General features: G+C 43.5%; 2 protein-coding genes across 4 annotated transcripts in view; one reads left to right on the top strand and one right to left on the bottom strand.

Moving 5' to 3' along the window:
• eea1 (early endosome antigen 1) overlaps positions 1-13,478 on the top strand; it is a 47,307-nt gene extending 33,829 nt beyond the window's left edge. For all 3 annotated transcript variants that reach the window (XM_029696744.1, XM_029696743.1, XM_029696745.1), the window contains 14 exons: positions 104-217; positions 874-1,029; positions 1,188-1,327; positions 3,136-3,466; positions 3,814-3,915; positions 4,135-4,329; positions 4,410-4,592; positions 5,027-5,212; positions 5,948-6,079; positions 6,551-6,736; positions 8,478-8,716; positions 9,266-9,386; positions 9,717-9,815; positions 10,264-13,478. In XM_029696744.1, coding sequence (XP_029552604.1) covers positions 104-217; positions 874-1,029; positions 1,188-1,327; positions 3,136-3,466; positions 3,814-3,915; positions 4,135-4,329; positions 4,410-4,592; positions 5,027-5,212; positions 5,948-6,079; positions 6,551-6,736; positions 8,478-8,716; positions 9,266-9,386; positions 9,717-9,815; positions 10,264-10,386 — 2,307 coding nt within the window. In that variant the 3' untranslated portion in view covers positions 10,387-13,478. The remainder of the gene's footprint in view (positions 1-103; positions 218-873; positions 1,030-1,187; positions 1,328-3,135; positions 3,467-3,813; positions 3,916-4,134; positions 4,330-4,409; positions 4,593-5,026; positions 5,213-5,947; positions 6,080-6,550; positions 6,737-8,477; positions 8,717-9,265; positions 9,387-9,716; positions 9,816-10,263) is intronic.
• A 4,527-nt stretch (positions 13,479-18,005) lies between these two features.
• Positions 18,006-20,071, bottom strand: part of LOC115152170 (pleckstrin homology domain-containing family G member 7) — a 33,304-nt gene continuing 31,238 nt past the window's right edge. The window contains exon 17 of the mRNA XM_029696742.1: positions 18,006-18,625. Within this exon, the coding sequence (XP_029552602.1) occupies positions 18,521-18,625 (105 nt within the window). The 3' untranslated portion in view covers positions 18,006-18,520. The remainder of the gene's footprint in view (positions 18,626-20,071) is intronic.

Raw genomic sequence — 20,071 nt, 5'->3', positions numbered from 1 at the left:
AGGCAGTCATGTGAAAGAGTGTTAACCACTCAACCATAGCGTTAAGAGCGTTTACCACTCAGCCAGATTCTGGCACTGAAAAGTTGTCTTGTTGTTTCCCCAGTTGAAGGCTAAGACCGAGATGCTGCTGTCGGCCGAGGCAGCCAAGGCAACCCAGAGAGTAGACCTGGAGAACCACTTGGAGACAGCCCAGCATGCACTGCAGGACAAGCAGCAGGTCAGCCATAGTTTCTATGTCGGAGGTCAGCTCACTCAAAGTACTGCAGGCTGAGATGGGTGACGTCAGCAGAATAGACTCATACTAGATGGAAATCTGATCTACCACAATACTCCTTCAATGGCGATCTGTCTCTTGACATAATATCAGCGATTCATTTTTTTTCTTAAATGAACCTGAGTCTGTGGGACAATGTGCCCTAGCTGAGGGCTAGTATAACCGGTGTGAAATGGCTAGCTAGTTAGCGAGGTGCGCGCTAATAGCGTTTCATTCGGTGACGTCACTCACTCTAAGACCTTAAAGTAATTATTTCCCTTGCTCTGCAAGGGCCGCGGCTTTTGTGGAGCGATAAGTATCAATGCTTCGAGGGTGACTGTTGTCGATGTGCCCAGGTAGGGGCGAGGAGAGGGACGGAAGCAATACTGTAACACTAGGCCCCATTCCAATTCTTTAAAAGTAAATCCTTCCTTCCTTCCCATCCTTGAAGTAATCACTGATTAAACAGGACAGGGGAATGTCATGTTGTGGAGCCCTTGTGTTCTCCTTGTGTTCTCCTGTCCAATCATGTAGTCAATGATTACTTCAAGGAAAGAAGGATGCGCTTTTAGAGAATTTGAATGGGGCCCCCAGTAACCTCATCTCTCCTGTCCTTATAGGAGCTGAGTAAGAGCCAGGCGTGTGTGGAGGAGCAGGGCCGGGGGCTGCAGGCGAGACAGGAGCAGTGTGGCCAGCTGGAGGCCAGTCTGAAGGAGGTCAAAGACAAACTACTGATCTCAGAACAGCGCGTAGAGCAGCTGGAGGTGCGGGCCAAGGTCAGTTAAATGCACTCACACACACATTAGATTTTTGTTTATTACGATATGAAGGGGTTTAGCTCATACACACATCTTGGTATCAGGGTTGTAGTAGAAAGTCACTGTGAGGTCACTGAAATGGCTGTGTGTGTGTGTTCTTTGCCCGTGTATGACAGAAAGCGGAGGTGGAGGGGGGGGAGCTGCGTGCTGCCAGGGAGCAGGCCCAGCAGGAAGTGCAGAAGCTCCAGAAGCAGGGGTCGGAGGTCAAGGGAAAGCTGAAGGAGCTGGGTTGCCTATTGGAGACTGAGAAGGCTGGGTGAGAACTTACTGCACCTTCTTTATGCTGTCAGTCAGGTTACCATGCCAATGGACACGACAGGGTCAAAGTTCATTCGGAAAGAATTCAGACCCCTTGATTTTTTCCCCCACATTTTGTTACGTTACAGCCTTATTCTAAACTGGATTAAAAAAAATGAAATCCTCATCAATCTACACACAATAACCCATAATGACAAAGCGAAAACAGGTTTTTAGAAAGTTTTGCAAATGTATTAAAAATGTAAAACAAATACCTTATTTACATAAGTATTCAGACCCTTTGCTATGAGACTCGAAATTGAGCTCAGGTGCATCCTGTTTCCATTGATCATCCTTGAGATGTTTCTACAACTTGATTGGAGTCCGCTTGTGGTAAATTCAATTGATTGGACATGATTTGGAAAGGCACACACCTGTTTATATAAGGTCCCACAGTTGACAGTGCATGTCAGAGAAAAAACCAAGCCATGAGGTTGAAGGAATTGTCTATAGAGCTCAGTGACAAGATTGTGCCAAGGCACAATGTCTGCAGCATTGAAGGTCCCCAAGAACACAGTGGCCTCCATCATTCTTAAATGGAAGAAGTTTGGAACCACCAAGACTCTTCCTAGAGCTGGCCGCCCGGCCAAACTGAGCAATCGGGGCAGAAGGGACTTGGTCAGGGAGGTAACCAAAAACCCGATGGTCACTCTGACAGAGCTCTAGAGTTCCTCTGTGGAGATGGGAGGACCTTCCAGAAGGACAACCATCTCTGCAGTACTCTACCAATCAGGCCCTTATGGTAGAGTAGCCAGACGGAAGCCACTCCTCAGTAAAAGGCACAAGACAGCCCTCTTGGAGTTTGCCAAAAGGCACCTAAAGGACTCTCATACCATGAGAAACAAGATTCACAAGATTAAGCTCTTTGGCCTGAATGCCAAGCGTCACGTCTGGAGGAAACCTGGCACCATCCCTACGGTGAAGCATGGTGGTGGCAGCATCATGCTGTGGGGATGTTTTTCAGCGGCAGGGACTGGGAGATTAGTCAGGATAGAGGTAAAGATGAACGGAGCAAAGTACTGAGAGATCCTTGATGAAAACCTGCTCCAGAGCACTCAGGACCTTAGACTGGGGTAAAGGTTCACCTTCCAACAGGACAACGACCCTAAGCACACAGCCAAGACATCGCAGGATTGGCTTTGGGACAAGTCTCTGAAAGTCCCTGAGTGGCCCAGCCAGAGCCGGGACTTGAACCCGATCGAACATCTCTGGAGAGACCTGAAATTAGCTGTTCAGAGACACTCCCTTACAACCTGACAGAGCTTGAGAGGATCTGCAGAGAAGAATGGGAGAAACTCCCCAAATACAGGTGAGTTTCTGAATGTAAATGTGATATTTCAGTTTATTTTTTTATACATTTGTTAACATCTCTAAACCTATTTTTGCTTTGAGTAGATTGACGAGGGGGGAAAAAAACAATCAATTTTACAATAAGGCTGTAAGGTAACAAAATGTGGAAAAAGTAAAGGGGTCTGAAAACTTTGAATGCACTGAATCATCTCCCGACGACAAGGAAAATGACTGTTGCAGCAACAGTCCACCTGAGTATAAATTAAATGTGGTTCTGGCCATCGACTATAAACCAAGCTAATCAAATTCAAATCAAATGTATTTATATAGCCCTTCTTACATCAGCTGATCTCAAAGTGCTGTACAGAAACCCAGCTAAAACCCCAAACAGCAAGTAATGCAGGTGTAGATTGTTTGTCATTGTACCACATCCAGTACTCTTTGTGACTATTTGTGACCAGTCTCTGCTTCTCTCAGAACTGCTGCTTTACAGGTGGAGCTGAAGAGAAAAACCTCCTCCCTGAGTGACACGCGACAGCAGCTGGAGCAATGTGAGCAGGAGAAGACCTCCCTCCAGGCCACCTTGGACAAGCTAGCCCAGGAGGGGCAGGCACAGCAGGCAGAGCTGGACAGGAAAGCCCAGGGCTTGGCCAGAGAGCTCCAGACGGCCCAGCAGGAGAAGGAGGCCCAGGGGAAAGAGTTGGCGGCGGTCAAGGATGGCCTGGCTAAGGCCTCCAAAGCCATGAAGGACAGCCAGAGCCAGCTGGACAAGGAGAGGAAGAGCAGCAAGGCAGTTCTGGAGGAAAAGGTGGGTTTAATGTGGTGTAGCGTGGTAGACCTCCATGTGGAAGGCACAGACAGCAATGTGAAGGAGTCAGGAAGCTACTTGGGGTCATATTCATAAAGTGTTACAGAGTGGGAATTCTAATATACTGTAGGATCAGTTTTGCCTTTTAGATCATAATGAATAAGATTACATGGACAGGGGTGGCCCGGATCCTAGATCCACACTCCTACAATTTAAGGGCCCTGTTCTTCTAGAATGTATTTGTCAGTGTTATCGGCAGAAGTCTGTTAGACTCTAGGCCAAATCCAACATAAAATTATCTGTTTTAATGCGAAAATAAAAATGTCTCGAATGTGTTCCTGTTTTAGGAGAAGTCCCATGAGAAGGCCAGACAGGAGCTGCTGAAGGCCACAGAGGCCACCACCAAGGAGATGGCAGAGGTCAAAGGGCAGCTGGACAAGATCAGAGAGGTAAGAAGCCCATAGACATTAATACATGGTCCCATTCATTAGGCACCAAATGGAAGAAAACTGACAATAAGAGGGACTACCTGAGCTTGTCCAATAGGAAACCCTTCATTTTTGTTTCAGTTGCAAAGTGTTTTGCTATGGTGTGCCCTAATGAACACGACCCAGATAGCGATTTTCCATGCTCTCACAATGGGTTCTATTTTGTGTCTACCTTTGCAGGCAGAAAAAGGGCTGAATATGCAGCTGACTGCATTAACAGAGCAACACACCAAGACCCAGGAGGCCCTGAAAGAGAAGGAGAAGGGGGTGCAGCAGCTACAGGCACAGCTGACGACAGCCCAGGGGTCCTTCAGCCAGGAAAAGAAGAAGCTGGAAAGCCAAGTGACCAAGCTGCAAGGATCACATGCCAAGAAGGTAAGATTACGTACATGCACACACACACACACACTTAATTCCATGTATTTTACATGTTTTGAACTAAATGTGTATTCCAGGCTGAGGAGGAGGGTCGTCTGAGGGAACAGGTGTCAGCCCTCGGCCAGGATTTGAGCTCTGAGAGGGCCAGAACCACTGAGCTGCAGAAGGTTCTAGAGCAGAGTCAGCAAGGCCTGGCCAAGCTGCAGTCTGAGTACTACGGCAAGGAGTCAGAGTTGTCATCTCTCAGACAGGACCTCAAGGTGGGTGGGAGACCATGCAAGCATAGGAATATCCTTACTAGAACGGGAATCCACATTCAATTATATTTCAATGGAGGGAGGTCGGGATCAGTGGGAGTTAGACAGGAAGAGTCATTGTGTGAGAAGAATCGTTGTGTGAGAGGAAAATATGTGTGAGAAGACAAAGGTAGTTAAGAGGAATCAATGGAGAGACCGTTTCAGACCGCATGTACATATTGATCATGGTCTGACTCACGTGTCTGCCTAACGGTCTACCAGGACACCGTAGGTATAGGATCATATAAATCAAAGCCTTTTTGACTTTTTTACATAATGCTAATCTAATTTGAAGGCGTGGTATGCACATAAACCTGTCGAGTGTGTGTGTGAGCCGTGCCTGTTTGCCGTGTGTATGTACTGTATATGACCCATGCCTGTGTGTACTCTCTGTTCAGGCTTCTGAGGAGAGGCTGACCCTGTCCCAGGAGGAGTTATCTGCTAACCGGATCCAGCTGACTGGTCTGGAGGGGCAGGTGCAGGAGGTAAAGGCTGCCAGGGCCTCCCTGGAGCAGGAGCTGGCTAAACGGGACCAGAAGCTTGGCCAGCAGGAGACAGCCCTCAAACAGTTGCAGAAACAACAGGTTGATAGATGTTTATTCGTACACAGTACATGCAGACCCGGGGTCCTGCTCAAAAGTTCCCCTGTCCATATAATCATATTGGTTATGAGATCCAGGAGGGAAGAGATTATTGTTTCACTTGGGGGTATTCCATTTAGTTTTGTGTAATGAATCTCTTGTTATAATTGTTGTACATCTAATTCCAACCCAGAGCTAGGGTAGAAAAGCAAAGCTACCGGTAACAGAAACTGTCAATCTATCATCATTTTGGTCATTTATACTTTAACAACTTTTAAAATGTATTAATATATAGTATTCATTTTTTTATATCGGTGTCTGTATTGTCCATGAGTTTCTGGTAGATAGGCCATATGGTACAAGAGAAAATAGCCTAATTAATGAGAAAAGCATCTAATCAACAATGGCATTATTTTCAATTCCCTCTGTAACTCACCAACTATAGACTTTGTTCACAACTGCCACCAGTTTGACACAAAGACATTGACAACAAATACATACTGACAAATAAGTGTGTAAAAAAACATATAAAGGATATTTCATGCTGAATCCCTCATATTAAACACCAATGGTTCTCTCTAAATTGATGGATTATATATAGGATCATGTTTTACAGCTTTGTCATGACATTTTATTTTAAAATCATAATATAATAATGTACCCTCCCTTTGCAACCCTAGTCACAGCATTATGTTTTGGGGACTTTTATCAATCTGATGCCATCCCCCCCACACTCAGGGTGTGACCCAGGAGGAGCTGCAGAAGGAGAGGAGCAGAGCGGAGGAGTTGAGCCAGACTAAGGCTGCCCTGGAGAAGGAAACAACCAGGCTGGGCTCTGAGCTGAAGGCACTCGGGGAGAGGAGTGACAAGGTGAGGCCCTCCTTAGGCTGATGCATTTATTAATCCCTTATTATGCTTTACGGAGGGGTCCTCGATCTGGGATCATTGAACAGGTCACAGGTATAGTCACTCCATTGAGTGGAAAGGGGAGGGGTTGATTCTGAATTGAGCCAACTGAATCCCATATCAACCGCTATCCTCTAGGTACTCCTGTAGATCTAAGATGATTGGATAAGTGTTCGCAAAATGGCCACAATTCCACCTGACCTCTGAGGACAAGATGGAACTGCTATCATATTACTTACACAAGTGGTCCCCAACCAGGGGTACTTGGCCTATCCATAGGGGGTACTCATGAGACCATAGGTCTACTGGTAAAATGCACATCAGTGGGTACTTCAGGGGTACTGAGGGCAGAGCAAAATTCAGTTGGTGGTACAGTAACCAAAAAAGGTTGGGAACCTCTGTCTTACACCTATCCATTTCACCCTCTCCCCCCAGGAGTTGAGGGAGCTGCGGGAAGCCAAGCAACTGTTGATCCAGCAGAAGCTGGAGACGCAGGGCCGGGTGGAAGAGGTGCAGGCAGCCCTGGAGCAGGAGGAGACCCTGCACCAGGCCACCAGAGACCGTGTTACCCAGAGAGAGGAGAAGCTACGGGCAGAGACCCAGGAGATCCAGGCCCAGCTGGTACGCTTAGTCGCTCACCAACCTAATAATTGAGACCTTGACTTTTACTACATTTTGTTACGTTACAGCCTTATTCTAAAATTAATTAAATTGTTTTTCCCCCTCATCAATCAAACAGGTTTTTAAAAAATAAAAACTACAAATACACTGAAATATAACATTTACATAAGTATTCAGACACTTTACTCAGTGCTTTGTTGAAGCACCTTTCGCAGCGATTACAGCATCGAGTCTTCTTGGGTATGACACTACAAGCTTGGCACACGTGTATTTGGGGAGTTTCTCCATTCTTCTCTGTAGATCCTCTCAAGCTCTGTCAGATTGGATGGGAGTGTTGCTGCACAGCTATTTTCAGGTCTCTCCAGACACGTTCGATCTGGTTCAAGTTCGGGCTCTGGCTGGGCCACTCAAGGACATTCAGAGACCTGTCCTGTTGGAAGGTGAACCTTGGACCTAGTCTAACATCCTGAGTGCTGTGGAGTAGATTTTCATCAAGGATCTCTCTGTACTTTGCTCCGTTCAAATTTCTCTCTATCCTGACTAGTCTCCCAGTCCCTGCCGCTGAAAAACATCCCCACAGCATGATGCTGCCACCACCATGCTTCACCGTAGGGATGTTGCCAGGTTTCCTCCAGACGTGACGCTTGGCATTAGTTTCATCAGACCAGAGAATCTGGTTTCTCATGGTCTGAGAGTCCTTTAGGTGCCTTTTGGCAAACTCCAAGCGAGCTGTCATGTGCCTTTTACTGAGGAGTGGATTCCATCTGGCCGCTCTACCATAAAGGCCTGATTGGTGGAGTGCTGCAGAGATGTTGTCCTTCTGGAAGGTTCTCCCATCTCCACAGAGGAACTCTGGAGCTCTGTCTGAGTGACCATCGGGTTCTTGGTCATCTCCCTAACCAAGGCCCTTCTCCCCCGATTGCTCAGTTTGGCCAGGCGGCCAGCTCAAGGATAAGTCTTGGTGGTTCCAAACTTCTTCCATTTAAGAATGATGGAGGCCACTGTGTTCTTGGGGACCTTCAATGCGGCAGAATGTTTTTGGTACCCTTTCCCCAGATCTGTGCCTCGACACACAGCCCTGTCTCAGAGTGGTACGGACAATTCCTTTGACCTCATGGTTTGGTTTTTGCTCTGACATGCACTGTCAACTGTGGGACCTTATATAGACAGGTGTGTGCCTTTCCAAATCATGTCCAATCAATTGAATTTACAACAGGTGGTAAATCAAGTTGTAGTAACACCTCAAGGATGATCAATGGAAACAGGATGCACCTGAGCTCAATTTCGAGTCTCATAGCAAAGGGTCTGAATGCATATCTAAATAAAGTATTTGTTTTATATTTTTAATACATTTGCAAAAATTAAAAAAAGTTTTGGGTATTGTGTGTAGATTGATGAGCAAAAAATGAATTGAATCAATTTTAGAATAAGGCTGTAAGGTAACAAAATGTGGAAAAAGTGAAGGGGTCTGAATACTTTCTGAATGCACTGTACATGTGAAGATTGACATTTTAATGCTATTTGCTGGTGGAAATGTATCATATGTACAGTAGCTCTACTAACAGAAAACACACACCAGCCCTTAGTGCTTTTATGTGCTGTGTTTCACTGTGTGGTGGTGTCTTTTAGGTATTGTCACTCAGATGTGTTGTAGAGCTCCTATAGGTGTGGCTTTTCTCATCTAAATACCCATCTTTCTCATTCTAAATACCCTGTTCTCCCTCCCTCCTCGCCTCCCTAGGCGTCAGAGCGTAATGCTCGGGAGGGGCAGGCGAAGCGGGGAGAGGAGGCGGAGGCGCGGCTGGGCCTGCAGGTGACGGCGCTCAACGAGAACGTGGCCACGCTGAAGAGGGAGTGGCAGGGGAGCCAGCGGCACTGCGGCGAGCTGGAGAAGCAGACGGACGAACTGCGTGGCGAGATCGCCGTGTTGGAGGCCACCGTGCAGAACAACCAGGAAGAGAGGCGTGCGCTGCTGGAGAGGTGAGAGAGAGGGGAGTGGGTGTGAAGTTCTCTCCAGAATTACTGTGTGGTGTGTTTATACCAGAAACTACCTTGAAGCAAGAAATCGCCCTTGTGGGTGTCTTCGAAACAAAAGGGCAAGTTGGCTGTTTTTTTTACGTTTATTTAACTAGACAAGTCCGTTAAGAACAAATTCTTATTTAGAATGACGGCCTGGGTGACAGGGGCCCCTGCCTTGTTCAGGGGCAGAACGACAGATTTTTACCTTGTCAGCTTGGGGATTCGATCCAGCAACCTTTCGGTTACCGGCCCAACGCTCTAACCACTAGGCTACCTGCCGCCCTGACACCTTGCAGGATAGGCTAACTGATTTCCGGTAGTTGCTAAAAGTCGTGCCGTCATTATAACCTCACTGTGACGCAGCAGAAGTTGCTTTGGAGGTGACTAGTGCTTTGGTTTATTTTCTTTCTTCCCTCTAATTCTTTCTCTCTCCCTCTTTCCTATTTTTCTCTCCTCCTGTGGTAGCTTTTAGCCTTCAACCATTTTTACTGTGTTATGGCTGTGTTTCAGGTGTGTGAAGGGTGAGGGGGAGATGGAGAAACTGCAGGCCAAAGTAGTGGAGATGAGGAGGAAACTGGATGATACGACAGCCGCCATGCAAGAGCTGGGCAGAGAGAACCAGTCACTACAGGTAACAATACGAGATACGTACCACCACGTTACACATGCATTAGGACTTCAATTTTTTATGACCTGTAGCTGAACTCGGTCTTTATTAAGCACAATACGGAGTCCACATCCATGGAGTCCAACGACCAAGGATTATGGAATTGTATTCATCTCATTTAATAGGCTGTTATGGATGTCACAATAGAACGTTCCGCCCTGCGGCTTCGAACTCTGTAGGACAAATAGCTTGTAATAGAGCCGTGTGTTGTAGTGTGCATGCGTGTTAGTGGAGCTAGTTTTCATGCTGTGTGTATGCAGGTGCTCTAACCCCTCTCCTTGTCCCCGTCTGTAGATAAAGCAGTCACAGTCTCTGACCAGGAAGTGGGCAGAGGACCACGAGGTACAGAACTGCATGGACTGTGGGAAGGGCTTCTCTCTCGCCATTAGGAAGGTGAGTTGTATTACACGGCGGTCTGTTCATTTGGGTTGTGTTCATTAGGGCAGATCTTTTGCAACAGGACTGTTTAGCAACAAAGAAATCATGTTTCTTATTGGACAAGTTCAGGGAATCCCTCCCTGTTTCAGTCAATTTTCTTCTGTTTGCTGCCTTATGAACACGACCATTGTTAATGTTTTTGTTAGAATGAACTGCTGTGCAGAGCCGTGGTTGAATGATAACGCTCCCAACACATGTACAAATCTCCCCACCAGTGACCAGTGTTCAATCCCCCTGTCCACCCTTCCCACTATTTCTCCCACTTACCTCTGTCTCTTTCTGATTTCCGAACTGTCTCAATAAAGTTAAAATACATAGAGAACAAAAGAGTAGTCGGCATAGCCTGACTGCCCATTCTCCTAACTGACTCTCTCTACTCCCAACTCTGACTCCCCCCCTGCAGCACCACTGCAGACACTGTGGCAACATCTTCTGTGCAGAGTGCTCCGCCAAGAACGCCCTCATACCCTCCTCCAAGAAGCCTGTGCGGGTTTGTGAAACATGCTTCGAAGATCTCCAGGCCTGACACCCCTCTCCCCCCTCCCCCCAGTAGCCCAGCAACGGCATGTCTCATGATGTCCATTTTCTATGTGCATTCATCTGGACTGAGGAACCAACACCAGTCTCTCTGTGAACACCATTGGACCATGTGAAGCAAACAGACCTACTGAGCTTTGGAGAGGAGGAACCTGGTGATGGGATGGGAGTGCAGAAGAAGTGGCCAGTCACTATAGGGACCACTGGTCTTAACGAGGTTTAGCAGGGGTCTCGACGTCACACAAGAAGATGGGAACATAATGGAAGAAGCACTGCAGACATTCCTGAGCTATATGATGGAATAGGCCACATCTGTATAGTGCCTTTGCCGCTCCTGATCTGAAGTCGGTCAGAGTATGGTAACAGGGAGAGCTCAACAGCAACCATCCATTACTCCACACATCTAGCTCGAACGGTGGCCATCTTGGTTTGGCATTGTTATCATCTTTAGCATTAACAAGACAGTTGACTGTAAGTTGGGTCTTGAAGGGTTGTGAAGGCAGGGGTTATACCGACTAACGGGTTACGTTAACGAAAGGATATAGTTACCTTGAAAGGTGGAAAGCAGTGGTTCTGTTTGTTTTAGAAGTATTTTGTTCACGACCAAAGAATGTCTAACTGGAGGAGTCCAACAGTCCTGAGAGATGGCATGATATGAAGCTAAATGGAAAGCCTGGATTTTTCATACCTTTATTTATTTCAATTACTTTTTAAATCTATCTGGTAAGCTTTGGATTTTTGACTCATAAGGTCATACATTTTATCAAGAATTCAGACATCCTTGATATACATCAGATATACATCAGATTTTTTTTTCAATGCTGCTCATCTTTCTACAAAACTGAATTACTTTTTTTTGTTTTTCACTGTCCACGTGGTTGGTTGCATGTGCTTTTTCTGTCGCCTGTATCCCATTCAACATCATGACTACTGCAGGGGCTGTGTGTGCTCTGCTTTGAAGCAGAAGCAATAACTGTCCACGTGTATCTTGTGTGTATATGTGGTGCTTTAGGAATGAATGTGTATCAGTATGTGTAGGGCTGCAGTGTTGTCAGTCTGCATGGTGACTGTTTAAACCTTCTCTTTAAGACACTTTTGTACATGTCAATGTTGATTTACACTAATTGCTAACTCTTTACGATCTGTCAAACAGAACTGATAACACTAAAAAAATCTAGTCCTCATTCAAGTATTTTTAATGGGCGATTCTCATGAAACTAGTTTTAAACATCTGTAGAAAATGGAGTTGCAAAAATCAACTATAATTCTGGAGACAAAGTCCAGTTTTTGGCAGTGTTATTTTAAATAAAGTTGACATTTTCGCATGATAAAAAAAACAAAAAACATTTTCACCCCAAATTCTCATTACCGAAATGCATCTGTATTACATTCTGAGGTCATTTTATACTAGTTCAAGTGGACATGTATCATTATCGTAACACTTTCAAGTTTCTGTAAATAAACTTTATTCACTCATGATGCATCATCTAGATCAGGGTTTCCCAAACTCGGTCCTGGGGCCCCCCCTGGGTGCATGTTTTGGTTTTTGTCCTAGCACTACACAGCTGATTTAAAATAATCAAAGCTTGATGATGAGTTGGCTATTTGAATCAGTTGTGTAGCGCTCGGGCGAAAACCAGAACGTGCACCCAGGGGGAGGCCCCAGGACCGAGTTTAGGAAACTCTGATCTAAGGGTTTAACTGAGAACAAGTTCATGTATCCGCTTATATGCCTTCAGAATGAGGTTCTTATTCTCAAACAACCCCTTTACCCCACTTGGTCTTCTCATTACTGATATGGCTAAAAAGCTCAAATTGGGAAAAATCAGAACCATTACCTTATAAACATGGAGGCATGAATGGGCTTTAGTGATGTGGTCAATTGTTTGCTGACTCATAATGGCTGTCTCCTATTATTTGCAGATTGAGCTAAGGGCCTCTCATTACCGAAACAAATGTCTCAATAAATATGGGGTGTAAAAACCCTGTTTAAATTACATCTAAGCCACAATCAGCAGTTTGTTTCAGCAAAGAGCAACCCCACCACAAAGGAGAATATCCCCAATTTTGAAATGTGTACCTGTTTTCACACTTACCTATACTGTTGTTTAATATCCCAAGACAGTTTTTGTTCCATATCGCACATATTTAGGCATATTGTGTTATGCCGTTTGCCCATAGGATCCCATTCAATCCAGAAATGCATCTAAAACAAATGTACAACCACAAATATCCACGTCCTAATACACCAATATTACCTGTAAAGACCTTGGAGAAATATATTTTTTGCAGTTACATTTAAGTCTGCTTTTGAAAATACATGCATATACAGTACTTATACTGAAATAAGTGGTATTTTAGTCAATTACATTAAGATCAGTGATTTTAGTATTATGCAAGGATTATTTGGGATTAACAAATGATGAAACTGATTTGTTGTGTTACTGAATCTCTGGTAGAGATCAGCACAGGTTTTTCAATGGCAAATTATGCAACACTCATTTCCGAAACCTGCTCATCATTACCGTAATGTGGAAATGTTAGGACACATTTATGCAATTTTGTCTTAATCTGATGTGTACATAAATGAAATAAAACAATTTGAATGTATACAAAAGTTATTGATTCAAGAAGGTTGTTACGGTAATAATATTTTACGAAATACATTTTAAATATGTTTAACTCAGGCCTTTTCATTAGGGAAGCAATGTTAAAAATATTATAAATTGATTTGTTTTACTTTTTGGGAGTTTAAAAAGTGTTGCGGTAATGAGAATTTTTGCATTGGTAGTTGTAAAATGCATTATCTGATCAAAAAACAAGACTAATAAGGAAATTACATATCCTAATCTCGGTGATCCAAGAGGACATTTCTTTTTTAAATGTCAGTTTCATGAGAATGACCCTGAAAACGGTGCCTTCAGAAAGTATTCACACCCCTTGGGATTTTCCACATTTTGTTGTTATAAAGTGGGAGTAAAATATTTATTTGTATTTTTTGTCAACGATCTGTCAAAGTGGAAGTCAAATTCTAACGTATGTAAAAACAACGTATGAAAAATAAAACTCTTGATTACATAAGTAGAGAGCCCTGAGTCAATACATGTTAGAATCACCTTTGGCAGCGATTAAAGCTTTGAGTCTTTCTGGGTAAGTCTCTGAGCTTTGCACACCTGAATTGTATAATATTTGCTTATTGTTCTTTTTAAAATTATTCAAGTTGGTTGTTGATCCTTGCTAGACTGCCAATTTAATTCAAAACTGTAACTAGGCCACACAGGAACACTCAATGTAGTCTTGGTAAGGAACTCGGTCTATATTTAGCCTGGTATTTTAGGTTATTGTCCTGCTGAAAGGTGAATTCATCTCCCAGTGTCTGGTGGAAAGCAGACAACCAGGTTTTCCTCTGTTTTCACCTGTGCTTAGCTCTATTCCATTATATTTGTATCCTAAATAAACTCCCTAGTCCTTGCCGAAGATTAGCATACCCATAACATGATGCAGCCACCACCATGCTTGAAAATATGAAGAATGGTACTCAGTGATGCATTGTTTGATTTGCCCCAAACATAACACGTTGTATTCAGGACATAAAGTTAATTTATTTGGAACATTTTTTAACGTTTTTCTTTGGTACCTTATTGCAAAACAGGATGCATGTTTTGGAATATATTTATTCTGTACAGGCTTCCTTTTCACTGTCATTCAGGTTAGTATTGTGGAGTAACTACAAAGTTGTTGATCCATCCTCAGTTTTCTATCACAGCCATTAAACTCACTGTTTTAAAAGTCACTATTGGCCTCATGGTGAAATCCCTGAGTGGTTTCCTTCCTCTCCGTAAACAGAGTTAGACCTGTGTCTTTGTAGTGACTGGGTGTATTGATGCACCATCCAAAGTGGAATTCATAACTTCACCATGCTCAACGAAATATTCAATGTCTGCTTTATTTTTACCCATCTACCAAATAGGTGCCCTTCATTGCGAGGCATTGGAAAACCACCCTGGTCTTTGTGGTTGAATCTGTGTTTGAAATTCACTGCTCGACTGAGGGACTTTACAGATAATTGTATGTGTGGGGTACAGAGATGAGGTAGTCATTCAGAAATCATGTTAAACACATTGTACACAGAGACCATGCAAATGATGTGACTGGTTAAGCACATGTTTACTCCTTAACTTATTTAGGCTTGCCATAAAGGGGTTGAATACTTATTGACATTTCAGCTTTTCCTTTTTAATTAATTTGTAAAAACCTAATTCCACTTTGAAATGATGGGGTATTGTGTGTAGGCCAGTGACTAACTCAATTGAATACATTTTAAATTCAGGCTGCAACACAATGTAGAAAGTCATGGTTTGTGAATATTTTCTGAAGGCTGAATACTGATTTGAACTGCTCCTGCACTGTCTGGTCAATCCACAGTAAATGATGAAGACTCTTAGTTGAAAGACTGCCATGTTATTGTGAGTGACTTGGTCAGCCGTCTGGCTTCTGGTTTGCTGTATGTCTACATGTCTGGCTAGCCGATGGGCTGGCTGTCCATCTAGCTCAGGGTTTCCCAACCCCCCACCCCCCGGACTGTGTCTGTCTGTCTAGCTGTCTTTGAAGGCCTGAACACCTTTTTCTTTCAATGCCAGTCCTCCCTCTACTCTGGGTTCAAGAGGTCATTCTCAAACACGTGGCATTCTACCATTTCATTTTGATCAAGTAGACTCCTGTGTTGTTAGCATGCATATCTGCATTAAATTGGTTTTGTCTACCTCAGATTGGCACAGGCATATAAATAGCACTATGGTTAACCTGAAAGATTCTTTTTCCCTGTTGTACAGATCAAGTTTCCCAGCTTGCTGGATGCATTTAATAGTGTTGTTGTCACGAAGGCCAAGAGATTGGAGGTCTAGGCTGCACCTCATCATATTCTGGGTTAAGAGCAGTTACAGGCACAGCCTGTGCCAAGTATCTGCCCACTAACTCCACCCTTATAGTTGAGAAGTGGTCAGTGACCTTGGTCCTGGAGGGCTACAAGGTTAGTGCAGGCTTTTGTTCCAGCACTAATACCTTTTTCATAGCAACTGCTCATCAATACTTTAAATTGAAACGGGTGTTTCAGTGCTGGCTGGAGCAAAAACCTGCCCCTCTAACTCAGTCATAGGGTTTACCATCTTATTGTACGACATTGTCACTTACTAATACCAAGGCTATAGTAATTATCTTTGTAAAAGGTTTTTGTCCCATCAGAAAATTAAAGGTTAACACTTGCGTGTGTATAAAGAAATGTCGACAAATGTAACGTAAAAAAAAATCCATAGTCTTACTGAATTCATTTTAGGGAATGGCACTACACAAATTGTTCTGGCTTGTTTCACGTGGATGCTGGCCGTCGTCATGCATGATGTATCGATTGTCTTTAGTTCATTCCTCGTCCACTTTAGAGGATATCATGGCACCGTTTATATACTTTAGAAATTCGTCCTTCCTCATTTCCTTCAGGTAAGCACAAATCTATAAGTGGATAGATAGAAAGGTTAACACTCACTTCCACCAATCTGTGACATCAAGGAAGGATACATTTCTGGTGTATTGCAACAGGGCCCGTATGTAGCGATTGTGCCTGAGTCATGTTACCCTGCATTCATCAACCAATGGTTGCGTGCCATGTCACACTGACATTTCTTTAACGGATATGTAAAATATCTATTCAGGCATTGTAAGCTCTGGAACGGGGTCCTCGTTTGTCATGGTGACAGTCGGGAACCCTGTGTTCCCTTGGACCACTGACTACCTGACCTGGAAGAAGGGATGTGTGTCTGATTAAGGAAATAAATAATATAATTTGACTAGATGTACCATTTGTTTTCTAATTTTCCATCATGACGAAATAAAATGGGTCTGTATTTTCCTTGGTGGTCAGTGTGTGTATACCAGTGTGTTAACTAGCATATCTATGAATTCTCACTCACTTGGGTGATAATGACATGGGTCAGTTATTCTGTTCTGACTTGTGATGTACAGTCGTGGCCAAAAGTTTTGAGAATGACATAAATATTAATTTTCAAAGTCTGCTGCCTCAGTTTGTATCATGGCAATTTGCATATACTCCAGAATGTTATGAAGAGTGATCAGATGAATTGCAAAGTCCCTCTTTGCCATGCAAATGAACTGTATCCCAAAAAAACATTTCCACTGCATTTCAGCCCTGCCACAAAAGGACCAGCTGACATGTCAGTGATTCTCTAACACAGGTGTGAGTGTTGACGAGGACAAGGCTGGAGATCACTCTGTCATGCTGATTGAGTTCAAATAACAGACTGGAAGCTTCAAAAGGAGAATGGTGCTTGGAATCATTGTTCTTCCTCTGTCAACCAGGGTTACCTGCAAGGAAACACGTGCCGTCATCATTACTTTGCACAAAAAGGGCTTCACAGGCAAGGATATTGCTGCCAGTAAGATTGCACCTAAATCAACCATTTATCGGATCATCAAGAACTTCAAGGAGAGCGGTTCAATTGTTGTGAAGAAGGCTTCAGGGCGCCCAAGAAAGTCCAGCAAGCGCCAGGACCTAAAGTTGATTCAGCTGCGGGATCGGGGCACCACCAGTACAGAGCTTGCTCAGGAATAGCAGCAGGCAGGTGAGTGCATCTGCACGCACAGTGGGGCAAAGACTTTTGGAGGATGGCCTGGTGTCAAGAAGGGCAGCAAAGACGCCACTTCTCTCCAGGAAAAACATCAGGGACAGACTGATATTCTGCAAAAGGTACAGGGATTGGTCTGAGGACTGGGGTAAAGTCATTTTCTCTGATGAATCCCCTTTCCGATTGTTTGGGGCATCTGGAAAAAAGCGTGTGCGGAGAAGACAAGGTGAGCGCTACCATCAGTCCTGTGTCATGCCAACAGTAAAGCATCCTGAGACCATTCATGTGTGGGGTTGCTTCTCAGCCAAGGGAGTGGGCTCACTCACAATTTTGCCTAAGAACACAGCCATGAATAAAGAATGGTACCAACACATCCTCTGAGAGCAACTTCTCCAAAACATCCAGGAACAGTTTGACGAACAATGCCTTTTCCAGCATGATGGAGCACCTTGCCATAAGGCAAAAGTGATAACTAAGTGGCTCGGGAAACAAAATATCGATATTTTGGGTCCATGGCCAGGAAACTCCCCAGACCTTAATCCCATTGAGAACTTGTGGTCAATCCTCAAGAGGCGGGTGGAAAAACAAAAACCCACAAATTCTGACAAACTCCAAGCATTGATTATGCAAGAATGGGCTGCCATCGGTCAGGATGTGGTCTAGAAGTTAATTGACAGCATGCCAGGGCGGATTGCAGAGGTCTTGAAAAAGAAGGGTCAACTCTGCAAATATTGACTCTGCATCAACTTCATGTAATTGTCAATAAAAGCCTTCGACGCTTGTAATTATACTTCAGTATTCCATAGTAACATCTGACATATCTAGACACTGAAGCAGCAAACTTTGAAAATTAATATTTGTCATTCTCAAAACTTTTGGCCATGACTGTATTGTTAGCCATAGACACATTACCACAGTTTGAGTGAATGCATACATTTATGTATTCAGCAACAAAGGACAAAGTCATCACTGCTCATTTTCAACAATTTATTGATATCTTATGGTACCACAATGCACTTTCAAAGCAAACATGAATTTTACAAATGATCCTGCTAATACTTTACAACGGCTTAGGCGGAACTACAGTGCATGACAGAGTAATAGTCCTTAAGCCAGTCTAGGGCAGTGGTCACCAACCCTGGTACTGGAGAAATTCACCAGGAGTGCAGGTTTTCATTCCAGCCCAGCACCAACCAACGCACCTGATTAAACTAATCAAAGGTCTCGACAACTAGCTAGTTTAATCAAGTGCATTTGTGCTGGTATGTACTTAGAACCTGCATACGTATACCACTTTCACACTACAGCCAAACTGAGCCAAGCCAAGTTGTCCTGGGCTGGCCTGGTTACATATCCACCACAATTCTAGAACTCTGCTGGAAAGGACAGTGTGAAAAGAAAATCATAGCCACCTATGGTTCAGGACCTATAGTGGGAGGCCCCAGAAGCAGTATTTGTGGTCCCCTGTTGTAGTGAACGTCAGATGGCTCAGATCTGGGAGGACTCCACCCACAGTGAGGAGCTCTTCACCCGGGGAGGCTGCTGGGAATTCAGTGTCATCACTGCGCCCTCTATCTCTGACATCCACACCCTCTGGAAATGAACACATTTTTGGGGTTTGTTTATTGTTCCCCTTTCAACATTGTTTAGTTATTTTTTTTTAATCGTGTGTTGTGACCTTTGAAATGAACTTGACACACACACGGTAGCATGAGGATACTTGGCTCACCAACTCATGCCTGGGGTTGCAAAGCAACCAGTCATTTTGTTAATTGGCAACCTATCGTAACTTTGGTCATTTATACTTGAATAACTAGATTTTTTTTGAATGAGTTTCGAGTAGATAGACCATATGGTTCAAAAGAAAATTGCCTAATTAATAAAAAATAAAAAAAGCATCAACAATGGGATTATTTTCAATTACCTCTAACTCAACCAACTAGACTTTTCAGTTGTGATGCTAAAATATTGATAAATACATAGACAAATGATATTTCATGCATTCACTATGCCCAGATTCAGACCAGTGATGCGCGTGTAAATGGAAAGTTCCTTTTAATGCACTTCTCTATGCGTATTCTGACCTTGAATTTAAATATGAAAATAGCATGCTATTCGTTTGGGGTGGAGATCTAAGAAATGAAAAGGTGTGGCGGAGGTGTCAAATGATAAGCCGTATTTTGACCTCGTCTTAATTCCACCACCTTTACACGCAAGGAAACCATGAATAAGGTTGAGGGAACCTGCCCGTTCTAAGTGGGAAAAGCTTATTTGTTTCGATACAAATAACAGCATTCTCCACGCACTGATTTCTAAATGCATAAGAGCTAGGTAAATGAGTAATCCGTTTGGAGAGGATTGTAAATACACACAGTAATTGTTTTAGATGATTTTTCCTTATGATCCCTGGAGATGAATGTGAAAACAGCCATATGGAAGCAAACTGAAAATCCTCATGTATTGCAGCCCCTTTTCCACAACGAAATAGGCTATAAATAGTCGTGTCGTTTTTCAGATGTGTGTCCTCAATTTGATGTTTGCGCTTTAGAATGTTTTAATTATAGCCTATGGTGCCGCTTCTTTTCTCCGTTTTATTTGACAATTTGTATCATGTTATATTAGCCACTATCAGGAGGCACCATCAGTAATACCAACATACATTTCTAACTGTCACTTTAGTATTAGTTTTACTTCAACTTGTATCTTTATTTTCACATTCCATTTACCTTTCTTTCCTCTGTTACATCCGTGTAGTTGTTTCTGAGGGTGGCTAGCATTAGTGGATCATATTAGGCTAATGTTGTGCAATAACTTGGGACCTAGTGGAATTCAGACCACACACAGCGGGTTAAACCTGGAGCACAGTTTACGATGACTGGACCGTTGTCGTTACAGTTCCGTGATTAGTGAGGATTAGAGTAGATTTATAGGACTTGTTCAACCCTTATTGTAAACGTTTTTTTCCACCTTCCAAAATTTCATGGCTTGAACTTGAATATGACAACTTTCAGGATGAATCAAACCACTTTTTAATTCATT

This window comes from Salmo trutta, chromosome 17 (assembly GCF_901001165.1).
Source record: "Salmo trutta chromosome 17, fSalTru1.1, whole genome shotgun sequence".
NCBI classification, from domain to species: Eukaryota; Metazoa; Chordata; class Actinopteri; order Salmoniformes; family Salmonidae; genus Salmo; species Salmo trutta.
Note: the sequence above shows the minus strand (reverse complement) of the source record. Positions and strands in the feature narration are given on the sequence as shown.